The 21285-nt window shown below is 40.3% G+C and overlaps 1 protein-coding gene across 1 annotated transcript in view; it reads right to left on the reverse strand.

Moving 5' to 3' along the window:
• Positions 1–21285, reverse strand: part of KCNB2 (potassium voltage-gated channel subfamily B member 2) — a 299142-nt gene that overhangs the window by 263510 nt on the left and 14347 nt on the right. The window contains exons 2-3 of the mRNA XM_060243643.1: positions 20856–20933; positions 12321–13000 (exon numbers count right to left, since the gene is read on the reverse strand). Of these exons, the coding sequence (XP_060099626.1) occupies positions 12321–12899 (579 nt within the window). The 5' untranslated portion in view covers positions 12900–13000; positions 20856–20933. The remainder of the gene's footprint in view (positions 1–12320; positions 13001–20855; positions 20934–21285) is intronic.

Here is a 21285-nt window from a genome sequence, read left to right on the forward strand (position 1 = left end):
CTCACCATTATATAAGAAATAACGTTGAATACCTGGATGAAGTATAAGAAATATGGTGATGAAAGAAAACCATTATGGATAGTGCCAGCAGAAGTGATAAAAATAACAGCTGAGACAGGTGAGGAAAAATGGCTGTCATACAATCAATTATTAAAAATACAAAGTGGCAAAATAGAATTGAAAACTGCTGTGGAGTTGAATAACAAATACGACTGGTTTCAAATGCAACAAATAAAGAGTTTGGTGGAAAACGATATTAAAACTGAAGGATAAGACAAGAGCAAACAGAAATGGAAAAAGTCCTGCTTGGAGATAATGAAAAATTAATTTCAAAAACTTATAAGTTACTTTTAAAATGGTCTACAGAAGATGAAGTAGTGAAATCTCAAATGATTAAATGGGCAATAAATGTAAATAAAGAAATACAGATGGATACATGGGAATATTTATGGAAGAACTCTATGAAACTTTCAACATGTCAGTGTATTAAAGAGAACTGTTTTAAAATGATGTAATGGGAAACATGGGATTGGATTTTAAAAGTTATGACATGGAGTGAGATGGACAAATTAACAAGAACTTTAAGAGACTATGATTTAGATGATTTTAAAAGGGAGTGGAAAAAATTTAGAAGTTATGTAGAAGACGAGTGGAAAGCATATGACTCCTAAAAATTGGCAAAGATGAATAACAAGATTCCGGACAGATGTTGGAAATGTAGAAAACATGAAGGTTCTTTCTACCATATGTGGTGGACTTGTGAAAGAGCGAAAAAATATTGGCAGATGATCCAACAAGAAATTTCTAGGATCTTGGGATATGAATTCAAGAAAGCTGCAGAGACTTTTCTCTTAGGATTACAAATGGAAAAATTTCTAAAAGAAGATAGAACTATAATTTAGTACTTGCTTTCAGCTACTAGGGCACTATATGCGCAGTTATGGAAGCAAGAAAAAATACCAGAAAAATGGGATTGGATTTTAAAAGTTATGACATGGAGTGAGATGGACAAATTAACAAGAACTTTAAGAGATTACGATTTAGAAGATTTTAAAAGGGAGTGGAAAAAATTTAGAAGTTATGTAGAAGATGAGTGGAAAGTAGAAGAACATTGGACAATTTTTGATAATGATTAAACTTTAGAAGAAAGAAGAATATTAATTTTAGTTCTTAGGAATTAAGGGTACCTTTTAATGTTAGTATTTTGAGTAAATAACACTGGCGGGGGTCAAGTAACAGGGGGAGGGGTGATTAGAAAGAAGCATATGGGATAAATGAAAAGAAGTTATTAATGGAAATTATTACCATATGTTATCAATAAAATTGTTTAAAACATAAGAATCTACCACAAAGAGCTAACCCAAGCAGTAAACAACTCATTCAAAGAATATAATGCAGCAAGACTAACAAAACCAGTTTAAAAGTACAGAATCAAAATGAAATCAATCTGGCAAACAGATACCAAGTTCTGGGAAGACACAGAGATGCCAGAAAAATAAAGAGGGGGAAAAACAGCCTTAAAATGCTGGATCCTGATATTTCTAGTAAATCCTGAATATTTTCCAGATTGTTCAGGATCCATTTCCTAGTATTATGGAAAATCCCAGGTACCATCCAGAGACCTGGATATATCCAGAAAATACTAAGATGGTCTTTATATATATATATATATATATATATATATATATATATATATATATATATATATATATATATATATATATATATATATGTGTGTGTGTGTGTGTGTGTGTGTGTGTGTGTGTGTGTGTGTGTGTGCGTGTGTGTTTGGCCCAGATATAACTGAATGCACACCCCTATTCCCAACCAAGTAACAGACAGTATTATCCTTTCAAACAGATCTTTCTGATAGGATATCCTTGTCTCCTATAGCTTTGTTGTTTATTTAATATACCACATGAGTGTGGAATGTATAATAGCAAGAAGTATATTCAGTAATAAAAACATCCATGGAACAGGACTGACAATTCACAAATGTCATTAATTTGCTGTTATAAACAACATACACAAGCTTGTACAGACAGCTACACACTCTCCAGGGATTTACCAGTCTAAGTGTAGTATTACATCATCATGGAGATAAGTCAGAGATCAGCATGCCAACTCAGCACAGAAGGATATTATATGGATTCACCATATTTCTATATGGATTCACTATATTTCTATATTCCATTTTATAAGGTGTTATGCTACAGAACGTTTAGCCAGGCAATGCACATACTATGGTTCACTCTGGAGAACATTAACATGCATTTTTATTTTGCAAATTCTCGCTGGATGATGTGCAGATCTGATTGATACACACAACAAATTTTGATCACAAAACCATAAACTACTAATGGGTCAATCCACAATACAATTAAGTTAAAGCATTTGGTTTTAGTGTTGTTTAAGATCTGTTGATTACAAGAGACTAGCATCAATTTAAGCAAAATATTCCAGTTTAGATGTGTTACAGATCATGTCACACAGTGTATGGGCAGGAGTAATGCCAAGGAAGCTGTAGAATGAAACAGCTCCCTTCTATGTATTGCATAGAGTGAACTTTTGGTAACCTTAAGCACTTAATTTACCAGCTAGCTATTAATACTTCTCTATAATTCATGGATGAGTGAATAAATAGATTCAAGTAGCACTTATAATGATTATCATTATAGCTAGTTTGGTGTAGTGGTTAATAGCGGCAGACTAATAATCTGGAGAACTGGGTTTGATTCTCCACTCCTCCACATAAAGCCAGCTGGGTGACTTTGAGTCAGTCACAGTTCTCTCAGAGCTCTCTCACCCCCTCCTACCTCACAGGGTGTCTGTTGTGGGGAGAGGAAGGGAAGGCTATTATAAGTTGCTCTGAGACTCCTTTGGGTAGTGAAGGGCAGGGTATAAAATCAACTATCACAACCAACAATTTTTAAATGGGCTGCTTACACTTGGATGTTTTTGGAGAGCAGGGGGGCTTTGTACATCTATAATGGGATGTAGATGTCATTGATTTCCTAGGCAAAGTTCCCAGGAAGATGCTGAACAGAGCCTGAGATGGAAATATATACATGGACACCATACTGTCTCCAGGAACTCCTGCAGCATCATAAAATAACTATTAATCCCTAGTTAGAAATTATCAAGGGTGAGAAATGCAAATCTTTTAAATCCAACATGATTGATTCTCCAATGACAAAACTGCACAATTTGTGACTCACCAAGCAAATGTAGCTTGCTGAACTATTTGCTGTCTGGCCAAGGCTACAAAACTAAGTCAAAGATTGTAGTGTCTTGCATCAAGAAACTCTTGTATCAAGCGCTTTATAGTCCTCCAAGCATGTACCATTGCTTGCCATGAGAAATAAGATTATACACAATGATACCTATTAATATTTTCCAGTTTAATGACAGTGGGGCAAGTCTGTTGCTTTATTCATAAAGCATTGCTAATCCAACGGAGTCCTCTTTCATAGCTCACGACAGGAAAGATCGCTTTCCTCTCTGAATTTTATGAACGGAGATATTCGCTTTGCAGCTGTTGGAAACCATTGATAGATTGTCTGAGTTTGGCTCTCTGTCTCTGGTGTTATCTTCACTAAGTGTTTGAGCTATGAGGAACTGTCAGCAACTTACAGGTTACTTTTAGTGGGTGTTTCACTTGTTTTATTCAAACATCAGAATTCATTAACATTGTTAGAAGGCAGTAGCCAGTTGCTCTATGTGTAACTCAGAAAGAAGCCTTATTATAATTCACCAAGCCATTAAAATTCTTCCAAAGGAGAACAGTTCAAATACTGAGATTATTTTTTTCATCATTACATCATCTGAAAATAATGCAGAATCATTTATTATATGACACCTATTCAGAAACCACTGAAAGTAAATAATATTTTATTGATTCACTAGACCACATGCAGAACCTTTTAAAATGAAATCAATTAACATCTGCAGCTGTACTGCATTTCTTAATATATTATCTGTGGGAAAACTCTAACTTCACATGCATTTCCTGATATTAAAAATACTTTTCCCATTATGTTTTAACAATTAAGGGTAAACAACACTGAACTTAGCTTCAGTCTCAGAGGTAGCTGAGTAGAGGTTCTATTACGCCTTATGAATTGAGATAGTGAAAACTTGTTTGAAGAGGATTTGGGAGACATTATCACCCTGGGTTTCAGAATTTGTTCCTTTGTCCCTAAGTTTTCAGTGGGAGGAATTATATCTCAGAGTGTGTTGTCAGAAAGTAGCAGGCTGTTTTCCAAAGCATCTCTCCTCAATGTTATTATTCAGGACTTTTTCTTCTGGAAAAAAAGGTGCCAGAGCTCTCAAAAGGGAAATGGAGAAACATACAGGTGACCCTCATTAACTTTTAAACATTTTTTTTAGAATTTTGTTTCCACAAAGAGGTTCTAGAACTTTGTTCCACTGTGTTCCCCCAGAAAAAAAGCCCAAATCACTCACTTTAAATCACACGTTCTTTCTAACTTGTACTGTTCTCTTTTTCTTTCTGTGGGAAATTCTGAAGGAGAGCATTGAGACAGCTAAGCTTAACAAATGTATTTTGAATTATCATGGGAAAAAGGACAAGAATTTGCCTTGCATGCTTTCTCATGAGAAAGAAAACCATCTTTCTCAAACATGAACATGCCTGCTTGCTTAGATCAGTTAGAGATATTCCATTCTGTGACTCACTGCCATTGAAGGTTTGGCAGGTAAATATTGGGTTCAATTAAAACAATAGAATCATAGAGTTTGAAGGGACCTCCAGGGTAATCTAGTCCAACCCCCTGCACAATGCAGGAAATTTGCAAATACCTCTCTAACCCACACATATATATCCCAGTGACCCCTGCTTCATGCCCAAAAGATGGCAAAAACCTCCAGGATCCCTGGCCAAACTGGCATGGAGAAAAATTGCTGACTGACTCCCCCACCCCCGCCACCAGCATTAACCTGGGCATATAAGAAAGGGCCACAAGAACTAAGCATTGATGCAGCCCTTTCCTCCTTCTCATGATCTGCCTAATTCACAGAATCAGCATTGCTATTAGATCTCTGTTTAGAAACCTCCAAGGAAGGAGAGCCCACCACCTCCCGAAGAAGCCTGCTCCACTGAGGAACTGCTCTAACTGTCAGAAAGTTCTTCCTAATGTTTAGCAAGAAACTATTTTGATTGCATTTCAACCATTGGTTGTGGTCTGACCTTCTGGAGCAACAGAAAACAATTCTGCATCATCCTCTACATGACAGCCATTCAAGTACTTGAAGATGGTGAGCATATCACCTCTCAGTCATCTCCTCTCCAAGCTAAACATATCCAGCTTCTTCAACCTTTCCTCATAGGACCTGATCTCAGGGCCGGATCTAGGGGGGGAAGAGGGGGTGCTTGCCCCAGACGCCAACAGAGGGGGGCGCCAAATTGGGTATGGAGCCCATTGTATGGGATCATAAAATAGAATAGCCCATAAGGGAGCACCATTTTTTTATTTTGCCCCCCCCCTCAAAAAACCATGTAGATCCAGTCCAGCCTGGTCTCCAGACCCCTCACCATCTTTGTTGCTCTTCTCTGAACACATTCTAGCTCCTCTATATCCTTCCTCCCTTATATGTGTAGAGATCTTTATAATAATAATATAATAATAATACATTTTATTTGTATCCCGCCCTCCCCGCCTAGGCATGCTCAGGGCGGCTAACAACAAGTTCAATAAAATTATACAATATATAGTAAGTTTAAAACAGCATTTAAATTATACAATAATTTAAAACAACAATATCTAAAACCAGTTCCGGTTGTCTAAGCCATTCCATAGTTTAATTTAACGGCGGCGGTGATGTTCCTGATGTTATTCTGTGCATTTATATAATGGCAGAGATCACTAGATAAATCGTTTGGTGGGTTGAACAGCCATCTTGTCAGCGGTCTACAAAGGCCTGCTTGAAAAGAATGGTCTTACAGGCCCTGCGGAATTGGTCCAGATTCCGCAGGGCCCGCACCTCCTCTGGGAGCTGATTCCAGAGACACGGGGCTGTAACAGAGAAGGCTCGTGCCCGGGTGCTCTGTAATTTTGCCTCCCTTGGCCCTGGGATAGTCAGCATGTTCTTCCCTGCTGACCTCAGTGCTCTTTGGGGCTCATATGGGGAGAGACGGTCCCTCAGGTAGGCAGGTCCTCGGCCATATAGGGCTTTAAAGGTGATAACCAGCACTTTGTAGCGGACCCGGTATGTAACTGGCAGCCAGTGCAGTTCACGCAGCCCCGGCTGTATATGCTCCCATTTCGGGAGTCCTAATAGTAGCCTGGCCGCTGCGTTCTGCACTAGTTGCAGCTTCCGGTTTCTTTTCCATGGGATCCAGGGAGGAGCCTGGGTAGGGCAGAGTTTGGAGAGAGGAGGGGTTCAGCAGCTGCCATTTCCCCCCAACACTTTATGAGAAAATGAAGAGTTGTATTTCTCCTTCTGTTTGAACCCGCAAAATCATTGATCTCTGTAGACTGCATATCAGTTGAATTCAGTTGTAATTGTTTGGCTCCCAGCTGGAGTTTGGCAATCCTATAATCTTGGCTAATCAAGATTCCTGCTATGTTCAGTGCTATATTCACTTCCAGGATTCATCTATGGAATTGTACACATAATAATAATAAAATTAGCTTCTCTGAGAATGTGATCTAGGGTTGCTAATCCCCAGCTGGGGGAAGGGGACCCCCTGGTCTGGAGACCCTCCCTCTGCTTCAGGGTTATCAGAAAGCGCGGAGGGGGGGGGAGACTCTATTATACTCTATGGAGACTGAATCTATCTGGGGCTCTGGGTGAGGCTGTTTTTTGATGCAGAGGCACCAAATTTTCAGCATAGCATCTGGAGCCTCTGTTCAACCCCCCCCCCTAGTTTCAAAAAGATTGGACCAGGGGGTCCAGTTCTATGAGCCCCAAAAGTAGGCTGTCAAGCTCCCAGGTGGGACAGGAGTTTTTCCACCCTGGAGGTTCCCAACCTGCTGGCCCACAGTGGGCCAGCGGGGGGATCCCTTCCCAATGTCATGACGATGTCACTTGCAAGTGACATCATCATGCCGGCGCGTGCCAGTTACTCTAAGCATTTCTGGGGAAACTCTATGGTTTTCCGGGACGCTCTGGCAATTTGGGAGGAAGACTGTATGGTACTGGAGGCCACAGGGGACTTGGCAACCCTACCCCAAAGAAGGTACCCCTATCCTTCATTATTTCCAATGAAGGGAAGGCATTTAGAAGGAGTTCAATCGTGCTTGTCACAACCTTGCTCTTGGCTCCACTCTCAAAGACCCCAGATATTTCCTGAGTCTGACCTGACCGCTTTAATGTGTTTATATTTTTTATTCCTTCAATGAGAAAAAAACAACAGCCCATCATAATAGGTTATAAGTTATCAGGCAAGGTTTATGTCAGATGGCTTGATTTTAAGACAGATAATGTCCGGAGACTCTTTTTAAAAATTAGCCACCCGAGTATATGTATGATGCCAACAACCTACAAAACAAGCAATGGACTTGATTATTCCATAATATTAATTTAACATTATGGGAACTTCAAACAGGGAGGGGAGTTCCAGCTCTGCCATTAGGCAAACTAGGTGACTGCCTAGAGCGCCAGCCTTATGGGGTTCCCAAATTGGATGTCCTCTTGTGACTTGGTGATATTATCAGTGTGGGGGGAGGGGTTTGCAAAAAGTTACCCTTGTTTAGGGTGCTAGACAGTCTTGGGCCAGCCCTGAATGAAGGGAGTAAAAAACTATAATATTGCAATAGTTCTCTAGGGGTTTTGTTATCAAGTTTTTTTTTTTTTAAGTCCTGGGACTGCAGGTCAATATAAATTCCACCCTATGTTATACATATAAGTATTTTAACAGTAGCAGGTACCTCAACACCCTTCTGCAAAACATAACTCTCTTGAGATTCTCATCCCTTTAAGTTCTAAATATAGCAAGATTTAAACCTAATGTTCCCAATACATTATGAGGAAATGAAGAGTCATATTTCTCCTTCTGTTTGAACCTGCAAAATCACTGACATTATGGAATTTTTCATACATGAGGAAAACATAATTTACAAAAATAATGATGTAATAATATTAATAGCCTCTTAATTATAGCCCTGTAGCACAGAGGGTATAAGCTGCAGTATTGCAGTCCAAGCTCTGCTCACGACCTGAGTTTGATCCCGAAGGAAGCTGGGTTCAGGTAACCGGCTCAAGGTTGACTCAACCTTCCATCCTTCCGAGGTTGGTGGAGGTAAAGTGTAGATGACTGGGCAAACCACCCCATAAAAAGTCTGCTGTGAAAACATGATGCGACGTCACCCCAGAGTCAGAAACGACTGGTGCTCATACAAGGGACTACCTTTACCTTTAATTATTAAAGCAGCAATAATCTATTTTAGAAAGCTTACATTTTATATACTATCACCTATCTTGAAGTATTTCAAATTATTTGCTTTGACAGTACTGTTTTGTAGCATATCAGCATTGACAATTACACTCTTTAGACCAGATTATCCAGAATGATTATTGGGAAGGGATAAATAATCCTGCCTTTGTGCAAAGAGCTGAAGTGATTATTTATAACCCTACTCATCTATGAGCAATCTTATGCAAAATTACTCCAGTCTAAGCTTTTTGGTTTCAGTAGATTGAGACTGGAATAATTCTACAAATAATAATAATAATAATAATAATAATAATAATAATAATAATAATAATAATAATAATAATAATAATAATAATAATAATAATAATAATAATAATAAATTTTATTTGTATCCTGCCCTCCCCGCCGAGGTGGCTCAGGGCGGCTAACAACATCTAATATGATTTCACTATTAGTTAATAAGACCATTCAGAGAAGACGTCTTCATCACATGTTCATCACATGTTCACATATCCAGTATGGCAGATACCATGGTGAATGTGCCCTGTACATGAGTACAGATTAAGTCCCATAATCATGGCATTTTTTCAATTTACCCTGATCATGACAATTGCTGCCAGATTAGTACATAATTTAGGGACATCTATAACATCAATAACACAACTTTTTTTGTGAACCAACTGCAACAAACATTAGGTTTTAAATTTAGAATAAAAACACATTTTGTTTACAGGAAGTTCCCAGTTTGGGATATAGTAATTTAAATCTGCCTCTTGTTATTATATCAGCCTCTTTTTACAATTCAGTGTTAATATTGGGACCAAGTCAGGCCTTCTGCATCTGGTTAGAGAAGAGGTTCAGGACTGGCTTGCTCCTAAATTAATACATGGATTGAAAGCATTTTGCCATCAAAATTCAGAAGGCTTTTGCAACCGTTTAGAGAAGAGGTTAAGACCTGGCTTGCTTCGAATACTAACACTGAATTGTAACAAGTACCCAATAACTTTGAAGAAAAGTTTGAGGAAGACTTTTGATGAAATGAGCCTACATCCCGGTTCTCATTGGATGGACTTTACTTTGTAAAATTGTAAAGTTGTACTTCTTTATAATGCATACAAAAGATTTCTAAGAATTTTTTTTAAGTTTTATAAATGTTCTTAATCAGTACATCACAGTGTTTGTTTTTGTGTATACCCAGTTGTGGGCAGGGGATTCCCTGCTTCAGAGTTATCAGAAAGGGGGGGGGGAATGTCTGCTGGGCACTCCATTATACCTATGGAGACTGGCCTGTGGGTATCTGTGGCTCTGCGGGAGGCTGTTTTTTGAGGCAATGGCACCAAATTTCCAGCATAGCATCTGGTGGTCTCCTTAAAAAAACCTCCCAAGTTTCAAAAACATTGGACCAGGGGTCCAATTCTATGAGTTTCAAAAGAAGGTGCCCCCATTTTTTCCAATAGAGGGAAGGCATTTAAAATTGATGGTCAGAATGGAGTTCAGTTGTGGTTATCACAGCCTTGCTCCTAAATCCAGCCCTAAAGTCTCCTGGCTCCACCCCTAAAGTCCCCAGATATTTCCTGAATTGGAGCTGGCAACCCTAGAGGGAGCAGTTCATATGTTCTAGTGCCAGCATCAAGGTACATCTAATTATCTCATGCTGGAACAGACCAACTGCTATGGCTTTCATGCTTCCCCTTTCTTCCACCCCATTGTTCAATACCATAGGCCTGGTGGAACATCTCAGTTTTACATGCCCTGCAGAACTGAGCAAGGTCCTGCAAGGGGTGGATATCACCAGGAAGAGAGTCCCACCAGGTTCCTAGTAAAGACAGCCAGATATCTTTTGGGCCAGGCACCACCAGCAGGTTTTGATCTAAGCACAAGGCTGTACAGGAGACATACCAAGAGTGGCAGTCCCAGAGGTACACTGGTCCCAGACCATTAAGGGCCTTAAACGTCAGAACCAAAAACCTGAAGCGGATTTACCTGTCAGTACCCTTGCTGCTGTGTTCTGGACAAGCTGCAGTTTCTGGGTCACCTTCAAGGGTTGCTCTACACAGAGTGAGTTGCAATAATCCAGTCTTGAGGTTTCGTGAATTATTGTGGCAAGGTCAGGGCTAGAGAGGGTGTGCCTGATTTGGCACAGTTGGAAGAATGTCAGCCTGGTAATGTTCGCTACCTGGGTCTCCACAGATAAGGGGGAATCCAGGAGCACACTCAGACTCTTAACAGTCAATGCCAGTGCTAGTGGCACACCATCCAGAGTTGGAAGTTGGCACTACAACCTTGGATCAACCTGCCCCCCACCACAGGATCTCCATCATTGATGGATTCAGTCTCAGCCAGCTCTGCTCAATCATCCAGCCACAGCTTCCAATCCTGCAGCCAAATTAGGTGGGCCAGTGGCTGGCCAACTGTCCATCATCAGCTATAGCTGGGTGTCATCAGCGTACTGGTGACAACCCAGCCATAAATTTCACACCAGCTCAGTGAGAGGTCACATATAGATGTTAAAAATTTAGAGGAGAGGATGGCCCCTTACAGGATCTCACACACCAAAGGGTGCTGCCTCCAAACTACACTCCCTGTCCCCAACCCTGGAGGAATGAAGTAAGCCACTTCAAGGCTACTTCACAGATTCCTACTTCATGGGCCAACAGATCATGGAATCCTACTGGTGGGCCAACAGATCATGGAATCCTACTGGTGGGCCAACTGATCATGGTCGATGGTGTCAAATGTTGCCGCCAGATCTAACAGCAACAGTAGCAGCAACCTGCCTTGATCCAGCTGCCTGCGGAAATTATTCTTGAGGGTGACCAGCACAGTCTATCCTGTGGCCAAGGTAGAAACCAGACTGGAATAGATCTGGGGCCAATGTGTCCTCCAAGAAACCCTGGAGCTGCTTGGCCACCACTCTCTCAATCAGGGCTTTTTTTTTCTGCAGGAGCCCACAGGAGCAGAGCTCCACCTGGACTGGCCAAGGCTCCAGCTGGCCCGACCTGCCATGCAGCAGCCACATGCTCCCAGGCCAGGCATTGTGGCCTAATATGCAAATGAGCTCCTGCTGGGCTTTTTCTACAAAAAACCCCATTGCTCTCAATTATTAAAACTTGACATATGTTACCTAGTTACTAACTGAAACCAGTTTGCCTACTATGTTTCACACATAGCACTCTATGAACAAATATAAAGAGAGAAAGAGAGACAGAGAGAGAGAGACAGAGACAGCACAAAAATTTTAAAAACCATAAACAGCTTTGTATAGAAAGTTTCTCAGAACAACTTTGTCAATTGGGTTTTCAAGCTGTTTGGGAAAGGCACCCAAGTCAAGTCACAAGTTCTAGCTTTGTTTAGTTTCTGACAAAATACAATGTCAACCAGATGCTAAACTTACTCATGCTAACAGTGGGAATTTTGTTATTAACCACAGGGATAAAACAGAAGCATAAGTAGACAACTTATAAAAAACACATCTTCTGTTCACACACCATTTCTCAACTAAATAAATAAATATATGGGTAGAAACAAAAGCAACTAAAAATGTGTGTGTCAGGCATGAACATTAGCCAGTCTTACAGCACTTTCAATAGGCTGGAGTAATTTTGTATAGAATTACAACATGAATCAATAATAATCAGGATCCAAAGTCCTTACATCAACTTCCCCATACACTATGTGGCCACAGCTGTTCACACTGCACCAAAGGCAATATCCAAAGATTCTTCATGTTAAGAGGTAGCTTAATGTACAACACAGGGCCCCACAAAATGCTTGAAACTCTGTACAACTAGTCTGGATTGAGACCTGCACTTTTTTCCCTCACAAAGGAAAAATCTGCAAAGTCTATAATAAATGTTTTCAGCTTAATTTTTGATGTACAGGCAACAGAAACTCACAGTATGATTTTTTTTATCCTTTATCCTACCTTTGCAGCCACAGAGGAGTTGGGTTTCTCCAGCAAGTCCCACAGTTTTTTCCTTTTATCTGGGCAGCAGGTATTATCAAACTCTTCCCCTTCTCTTTCTCTCATAGTCTCAGCCTCTCGCCTTAATTCTTCATTCATTTGTTCTTTCTTCTGATGGTATCTTGCCTGGCAACAAGATTCTAAATATATTTCATCAATCCCCCAGTAATCTAGCTCCTGGCCAAAAGAGAGGGCACACATTTCCTCCATCATATGTAGTTTTCCCGTCCTGTAGAAATTCAAAATAGACGTGAAAGCACCAGGGTGTCGATCAAAGAAATATTCATTGTCATTGAGATCATAATCATCACATACTTCTAGTAAGGATTCATGAGTATTGCAGTCTCTGAGTTTCCCTAATCGTGTCCGTGGAAGTCTATCTAAAGTCCTCCATAGAACTTCATGGTTGAGTCCACCAACATTGATTTTGACTCTCCTTGAACATGATTTGCTCCTGATTATCTCGACCGGTTCTGGTGGCAGGGACTGAGTAGACCTAGAAGACTTTTTGTTTATCCCTGGAGGAGCCTTTTCGGCCATCCTGAAAAGGGCGCAGCAACAAAGCCAGAGTTTTTAGGTGAATGAATTTAGGTAAAAAGTCAGGTTGGGCCCTCTTCAGAAAGTTTCATCCATTTCTGAAGCTGAAAGATAGAAAAGTTCAGTTTAGAATAATGTATGGCGAGACAGCATTATAGTAAATGCAGAATGTTTCAATAGCATGAAGAAGGCTTTTAAAAAAATCTGTTCCATTTATATCTCACCTTTCTTCTATCACAGAACTCTAAGCTGTTACTATACTGTTCCCAGGAAGTATCCCATGCAGCACTGACTAGCCCCAGACCTACTTAGTTTCTGTAAGGATGCTGCACCATTTGCCTTTCAAACAGACTCTGAGACCACAATGGGTTAAAGCAAACCATTTCAGTTTTGTTCATGGACATTTCACTTACTTTGTGATAGACCTCTAATGGTATACTTGACCCAGTTATATACAGGGTTTTTAAAAAATGATCATGAAAATTCTCTGATTCATAGTTCAGGAAATGCTGCAGGTAACCACATTTAAGCTAGGTTGATCAGTAAATAAGGTCACTTGAGTGTGTTCTTTGTACAGATAGTAGCTTTAGAGGCTCACACCCATTTACCTCTCTCTCATTCCTATTTTACTTTGCTTTTCTTTAACTGAACATTCAGAGCATTTTAGAGGTCAGAATGTTCCACCTTTAATAGGCTATTGGTGGATCTTTTTAAAAATTTGCTAAGTATTTTTTTTCTGGCAAGTATTATATGCAGAAATTCCTTCCTTGCATATATGTACCTCCATTTGCAACAGACACTCAACCGTGAACTTTACTACTAGAGGCAATGATTTAATAATGTTTCTGTTCCTTTGATAAGCCTCTTCTGCTTCATCATGTGAAGAAACAAATTTCATCCCTCTAAGGCATACTCAAGGATTGCCATCAATTAATCAATAATAACCACAAGGAAATAAAATGAAAATGCTTTAATCACATTTATCTAATATTTCTCTCTAGAAGAACAGATAAATTCATTAAACTTTTGTGGACAGATTGAGAAATAAAAGGGTACTGTAAAACTCATTTATCTTCTTAGTATGTGTGATCAAATACAAATATAATTAGCAGCTGTATAAAACTACATAATAATTGCTAGGTCATGAGCCACAAAGATTATACTTTTCATACTTTGTACTCAGCATTATACTGTAAAATTCCTTCCTGGCCTTTTATGGCCAACAGAAAGTTATGAAGATAACTGTCACAGAAACCCATAGCTACCATGCTGTTCATTTCTATTCTCTTTTCCTTTGAAACACCTATTAAAATCCTTTTTTTTCTCCTGAAGCATTAAATAATGTCTCATGGAAATATCATTATATACAAATGCTTCAGACATATCACCTCCAACCCAATACTTTTCAACAGATTCTGCTCTTCCATTCTACTGGGAACTGACTAATCAAGTGAATCTGTGATTTTTTCAGGGTGATGCTTTTTCTTCCAAGGTGAATGTGAGGCTGAAACTGGGGTCACAGATGAGTTCAAAACAATAAGAACTGAAATCCTACAGCACACTCAGGTTTGTTGGATATCTTTTTACTGGTCACATCACAGAACTTTAAAGTGATGCACACATTATGACAACAGATTTGGAAAACGCAACAGTAGCCACAGGACTGGAAAAGGTCAGTTTATATTCCAATCCCAAAGAAGGGTAGCGCCAAAGAATGTTCAAACTATCACACCATTGCACTCATTTCACATGCCAGCAAGGTCATGTAAAAGATCCTACAAGCTAGGCTTCAGCAGTATGTAGATCGGGAACTACCAGAAGTTCAAACTGGGTTTTGGAGGGGTAGAGGAACTAGAGATCAATTGCCAACATTTGCTGGATTATGGAGAAAGCACAGGAGTATCAGAAAAATGTCTACTTCTCTTTCATTGACTACGCTAAAGCCTTTGATTATGTGGATCACAACAAACTGTGGCGAGTCCTTAAAGAGATGGGAGTACCAGACCATCTCACATGTCTCCTGAGAAACCTGTATAAGGGTCAAGAAGCAACTGTCAGAATGGGATATGGAACAACTGACTGGTTTAGAATAGGAAAAGGAGTTCGACAAGGATGTATATTGTCACCCTGCTTATTTAATTTACATGCAGAGTACATAATGCAGAAAGCTGGCCTGGATGAAGCACAAGCCGGAATTAAGACTGCTGGGAAAAACATCAACAACCTCAGATATGCAGATGATACCACTCTAATGGCAGAAAGTGAGGAGGATCTAAAGAGCCTCTTGTTGAGGGTGAAAGAGGAGAGTACAAAACTAGGCTTGAAACTCAACATCAAAAAAACTAAGATCATGGCATCCGGCCCCATCACACCTTGGCAAATAGAGGCGGGAGACATGGAAGTAGAGACAGACTTCACATTTCTGGGATCCAAGATCACTGCAGATGGTGACTGTAGCCATGAAATTAAAAGACGTTTGCTCCTTGGGAGGACAGCTATGGCAAACTTGGGCAGTATAATAAAAAATAGAGACATCACCCTGCCAACAAAAGTCCATATAGTCAAAACGATGGTATTCCCAGTAGTAATGTATGGCTGTGAGAGGTGGACCATAAGGAAGGCCGAGCGCAGAAGAATAGAAGCTTTTGAGATGTGGTGCTGGAGAAGAATCTTGAGAATTCCTTGGACTGCAAGAAGATCAAATCAGTCAGTCCTAAGGGAAACTTAGACTGTTCCCTGGAAGGTCAGATGCTGAAGCTGAAGCTCAAATACTTTGGCCACCAAATGAGAAGGGAGCACTCCCTGGAGAAGATCCTGATGCTGGGAAAGACAGAAGGCAAAAGAAGGGGATGGCAAAAGATGAGATGGCTGGACAGCGTTACTGATGTAACAAACACAGAGCAGACTTTGGAGGATGGTGAAAGACAGGAGGGCCTGGCGTGACTTTGTCCATGAGGTCGCATAGAGTCGGACTCGACTGTGCAACTGAACAACAACATCACAGAACTGGTAACTAGATGATGATTAGACTGCATCTCCAACATTGTTCCTACACTGAGCCTACAGCTTCTATAAAATGCGAAATCCTTCCCCCCGCCACCAAAATTAGCTCAAAACATCCCCTAGAGTTGTCTCATCTCAGCTTTTTAAAAGGCAACTTTTCCACTATAAATTCATATAAAATAGTAATAACACTTATTTGTTTGGCATTTCTTTCACTTTCAGAAGTATTAAAATGCTATCATATTGCTCAGTCTTCAGGTCTTGGAACACATGATGCTACCTTACATAGAATTCGATCTTTGCTCTGTGAAGGGCACTGTTCTCCACTCTGACCAACAGCTGCTCTCCAGGGTTTTGGCTAAGGTCTTTCACATCACTTACTACCTGATCCCTTTAAATGGAGATGCCAGGGACTGCACCTGAAAGCAAAACATATGCTCCACCACTGAACCAAGTCTACAGATTTTTCTTCTGTAATCCTTTTTTGTACATGTGCCCAAATGCAGACAATATGCCATATGAAAATACACTCACTACCTTACATGTAAAGTTTTTTTCTCTTTGAGTTTTTGTCTTATTTCTCATTTTGCTCACAGGACTACTATGACATTTTTGTGTTTTTAATTTATTGGGTGTGCTGTAATCTCGTTTTAGATGCTGTCACAACAGTGAGTCAGATTTTGTAAAGCTGTAGAATGTTCTTTGTTGCTTGGCTAACTGGTTCTCTGTCACAGCTCATTACTAATATTTGTCTCTTCTTCTGACAACTGTGGGCTATCATGCCAAAAATCAGTTCTAATGTACCCTTTCTTTAGCATATGAACCATCTTCCCATCTTTTAAATCATACATGCTTTTATTGTTTTAACACGGCTTTTGCCGTGTCCTGTAAGCCGCCCTGAGCCTGCCTCGGCGGGGAGGGCGGGGTATAAATAAAATTTATTATATTATTTATTATTATTATTATTATGCTTTCAGTGTTGTAGGACTATGTTAATTAAGGGTTGTAAAATGGTAAGCTTCTTAGGACAAAGGCCTGCACTTTTTTTTAGATATAGCAGTCTGCAAAGTACCAAATACATTGTACTAGTTATCTACCATGTATGAATAAATGAACAACAACAAAACATTGTAATTCATTTAACAATATGCTTCCAAGACCTAGAGAGTTCTCCTCCTTCAAATATCTTGGTGAAAAAAGTTTTAGCAGTTTTAATAACAGAGGCCCAGATGCTTTTAACAGCTGTATGACAGGCAAGAACAACAGGTGAGGTGTTGCTAGTCTGAAGATGGTGGCATCAAAGGTGTATTTGCTTAATTTCTGCCTGTTATGCACCTTTAAAGTAATAAGGCTGATGACTGGATAAAATAGAAAACCTTACAATGAAGCAATGCACATATTCAGGCAAATCTTAACATTTTAGAGACCAAATTTTACATATCTGTACATTACTGCAACCCTTAACACATCCACACTGGATGTGTGACATGTTATTGCTGCTGATAAATTGAGCATGCTCACTGCTGTTGCTGCTACAAGCCTCTTATGTAGAGGTTACACTACTGATAATAAAATATATCTGTCCTATATAGTACATAGGCACAATTTTTAAAAATCTGAGGACCTATCATGAATAAATTTCTACAACATTTTATGGGTACATACTAGAGGAATACATGCTTAAATCTCACTGAAACCAATGAGACCAGCAGTATAATCCAATAATTCCAGTATGGTTGATCTATGTTACAACTATCAAAGATTTCAGGTTTTCACGGCTGGTAACATCATTAGGGTTTGTAAAATCTTTCGGGCTCAAGCACCGTGTTCTACTGGAGAAAGTTTTCCTTCCAGACGTTTCGTTCTCAGCTGCGGAGAACATCCTCAGTGGCGTTGCAGCCGGAGCAGGCGCTCTGACCTTCTTGGCTGCTGTGCATTGAGTGATCATTGAGTGATGCACAGCAGCCAAGAAGGTCAGAGTGCCTGCTCCAGCTGCAACGCCACTGAGGATGTTCTCCGCAGCTGAGAACGAAACGTCTGGAAGGAAAACTTTCTCCAGTAGAACACGGTGCTTGAGCCCGAAAGATTCTACAAACCCTAATTATGTTACAACTAATCTAAAAAGGTAAAGGTAGTCCCCTAAGCAAGCACTGGGCTGTTACCAACCTATGGGTGATGTCACATCATGACATTTTCACGGCAAACTTTTTATGGGGTGGTTTGCCATTGCCTTTCCCAGTCATCTACACAACTAATCTAGTTGCTTCTTAGACTGAACCAGCAGTAAATGCAACTCCACCACAATCTGTGGACACAAATTTCAATATAGGATCACAAGTATATAGGAACACACTTCTGAGCATCCTTGGTCATCCCACCATTGCCCATTCATCAAGAAATTGCTAAATCATGCCTTGACAAGAACTGAAGTGACCAATACACAGAAGCTGAATGTTGCCACCATACGACCCAACCCAGTACACATCCTTCATATACAACACACACAGCCAGAAAGAGCTTTTATTCCTGTAGGGGCCTCTTTGATGGCATGAGCAGAAACTGATACTTAACTCCGGGGTTCCCTACAAGGAGAAGTCAGGATCCTGAAAAGCTGATTACAGATACTCTGCCAGCAAGTGCTCTTTTCCCAGGCAAACAAGCAGGGACAGTAAAGGAAGGAAAGAATGAAATTCCAAACCATAGTACACTACCTTAGATGAGACATAAGGTGCTTTCACATGGCAACTGTTTGCAAGTGGATTTTACTATTCTTACACAATGAAAATCCAGTGGCAAAGTGCGTTATTTAGTGTGTGTGAATGCATCCACAGATTTCCAATAGAAAGGCTCAAGTCCAGCTGTTGCATGCAGCATCCACACAGGCTTTCAGCTGAATTCTCTGGATAACAAAGGCCATCTTGGTGCCAAACTAGGGATAGGCATAAAGTGAAACACGAATCATGATTTGTGCTAAAAATAGCCAATTTTTGGTTCGTTACAAACTGGCTCCTCTTATCCCACCACATCTGAACACGAAACAAACCAGTCTTTGGTTCATTTGTTTGGTTCATGTTTGGTTCATTTTTCCAGGCAGCCTGGCACTGGCATGTACACTTCTGGTCAGTTTCCAGTGATACTGACTAGAAGCAACAGCTCCACTCTCCCTGTGACTTCTAGTCATTTTTACAGGAAACTGAACAGAAGCACAAGGGCTGGGAGAGCAGAGCTGCAGCATCTAGTTGCTTTCCAAGCTTCCTGGGGATAAAACCAACTGAAAGCTGCAGGGCAACTTCCCTTTCTTTCACCAGCTCCTAGGAGAACAGTTTATTGAGGAGACCTGGTTTTTTTTGGGGGGGGGGGCTGTAGCTCGCCTCTCCTGGAAAGGCTGTTCTTCGCCTTTCCAAATTAAACAAATCAATAAACCACAAATTGTTTGGGAAATCATAAAAAAAACATGAAACAAAATAATAAAAAACATGAAACAAAATGAACCAACGATTTGGGCAATCCAATGAAGCACAAAATGATATGAACCACCATTTTCGCATTCCTTGCCCATCCCTGTGCCAAGTCAATAGAGCTGAAGAAGAATACCCTTTTTGTAAGGGAGATGGCCACAAGGAAGAATAGAACCTATTAAAGGATGCTCAGAGAAACTGCCTGCTGGGTGACTTGGAAGGAATGCTCCTATGAGAAATAAACTCTAACCTGCACTCCCTTTCCCAGGCAATGATGCACAGCGCCCAAAGAGGCTAGCTTGACCTTCCCAGTTCTGGGAAGCTAAAAGCAGGGTCAGCCTTGGCTAGTACTTGGAAGGGTGAACTCCAAGGAATTCCAGGGTCATGATGCAAAGGCAGGCAATGCAGAGGACCTCTGAAATGTCTCTTGCCTTAAAAACAAGTTTAGCTCACCACCTACTGGTGCATAAGGCTAAAAGAACTAGAAATTTTCCCTCTCAGACAATCTTAGGATCTCTGGGCTATACTACACACAATACTATACAATAAGAACAACAACAACCTGAAAAGTTCAGCTATATCTATTTATACTTTAAACATGGCCTTGAAGGAGAAAGAACTGGAAACAGCCATACTCGCACCTTAGACAGTGCAGAGGAATAGCTAGTAAATGGGATTTGTGCAATGACCATTGAGACCAATTGATTCAGCATTGACCCAATCTTTGCATACTTTATTCATCTCATCTCTGCAAAATCTAGACCATGTTCTTTTGATTGATAACCTGTGTTGGCAATCCTTAACACCAGCTTCCTGTGCACACATCATGGTGGCAGCACTGCTTGTTTTATTAAGAAATGTAGAACACTGATTTCTTAGAACTCCATACAGAATGTTAAGGTCCTGATGGCTAGTTAGGATCTCTCTCAGCATGTATCCCCCCATAAAGTAAACATCTAAGCTGAGTAACACGGTGCAGAAACGCAACTGAGTTTTACTTTTATTTAACAAGATCAATAGAATGAGTTCTGCTACCAACACATAGAAATGGGGTTGCCATCTTTCTTTTTTCTCAGGGTCCCTGTGCATGGCAGACAGCATGTTAATGTTGGAAGATTTCCATAGCATTGCATTGCCATGCTAGATATTGCTATGTGTTGGAAGGGCACAGAAGAGAATCAACATGGCAACTACAGAAATGTACCACTGGATTTCAACTTCTCCCTGTGGCTGCTGTTGCATCCTTCACTGGTAGTCTACATGGAATGAAGATAGGATACATTCCTAAGTGTTAGAGAATCACCATGTTGCCTGGAAAGAGAACAAAGATTTGGAAGTGTGATGAGTAAAAGTACAGAAGCTGGAAAACACAGTACCTGCAATTGAGAATAGATACGTATCATTTCATCCCACAACCCTGATCCTCATTTCCCCACTAGTACTTCCTATAAATTCTATGTCTGGGGAGAGATACTGTGGTCCTCTGGACAATACTCACCTCTCCCATGTAGGAAGCTGAACTACAATTCTGTCTATAGCTTCTTTTCATATGGTTCCATATACCTGGGCTTTGATCCTGCAAGAAAGAATGACAGTCTGATTGTCAGATAGACTGTTAAGCTTCCACTAGCAATTCCGATTGTTTGCTACTGCCTAGATTGGCGCATGGTAGGAGTTTTAACTGTATGGTGTTTATGAGAAACAGACCTCCTCTGTCTGCAACCTGAAAACTTACATTGTGTTGCCTATATGTTATACAACCACAACCCATAAAGTAAAAAAGGATTGCAAACCAATCTATATTGCAAGAGTGGAGGTGAAGAACTTGTAAATGTTTGAGTGCACCTTGGGTCAGGTATGGAGGGTGCTTAGGACCTCCACTTTGATGTACAGGCTCCTTTTTCCTAACTTACCTCTGTGGGATGCCT

The sequence above is a fragment of the Heteronotia binoei genome, chromosome 7, assembly GCF_032191835.1.
Source record: "Heteronotia binoei isolate CCM8104 ecotype False Entrance Well chromosome 7, APGP_CSIRO_Hbin_v1, whole genome shotgun sequence".
Taxonomy (NCBI): Eukaryota; Metazoa; Chordata; class Lepidosauria; order Squamata; family Gekkonidae; genus Heteronotia; species Heteronotia binoei.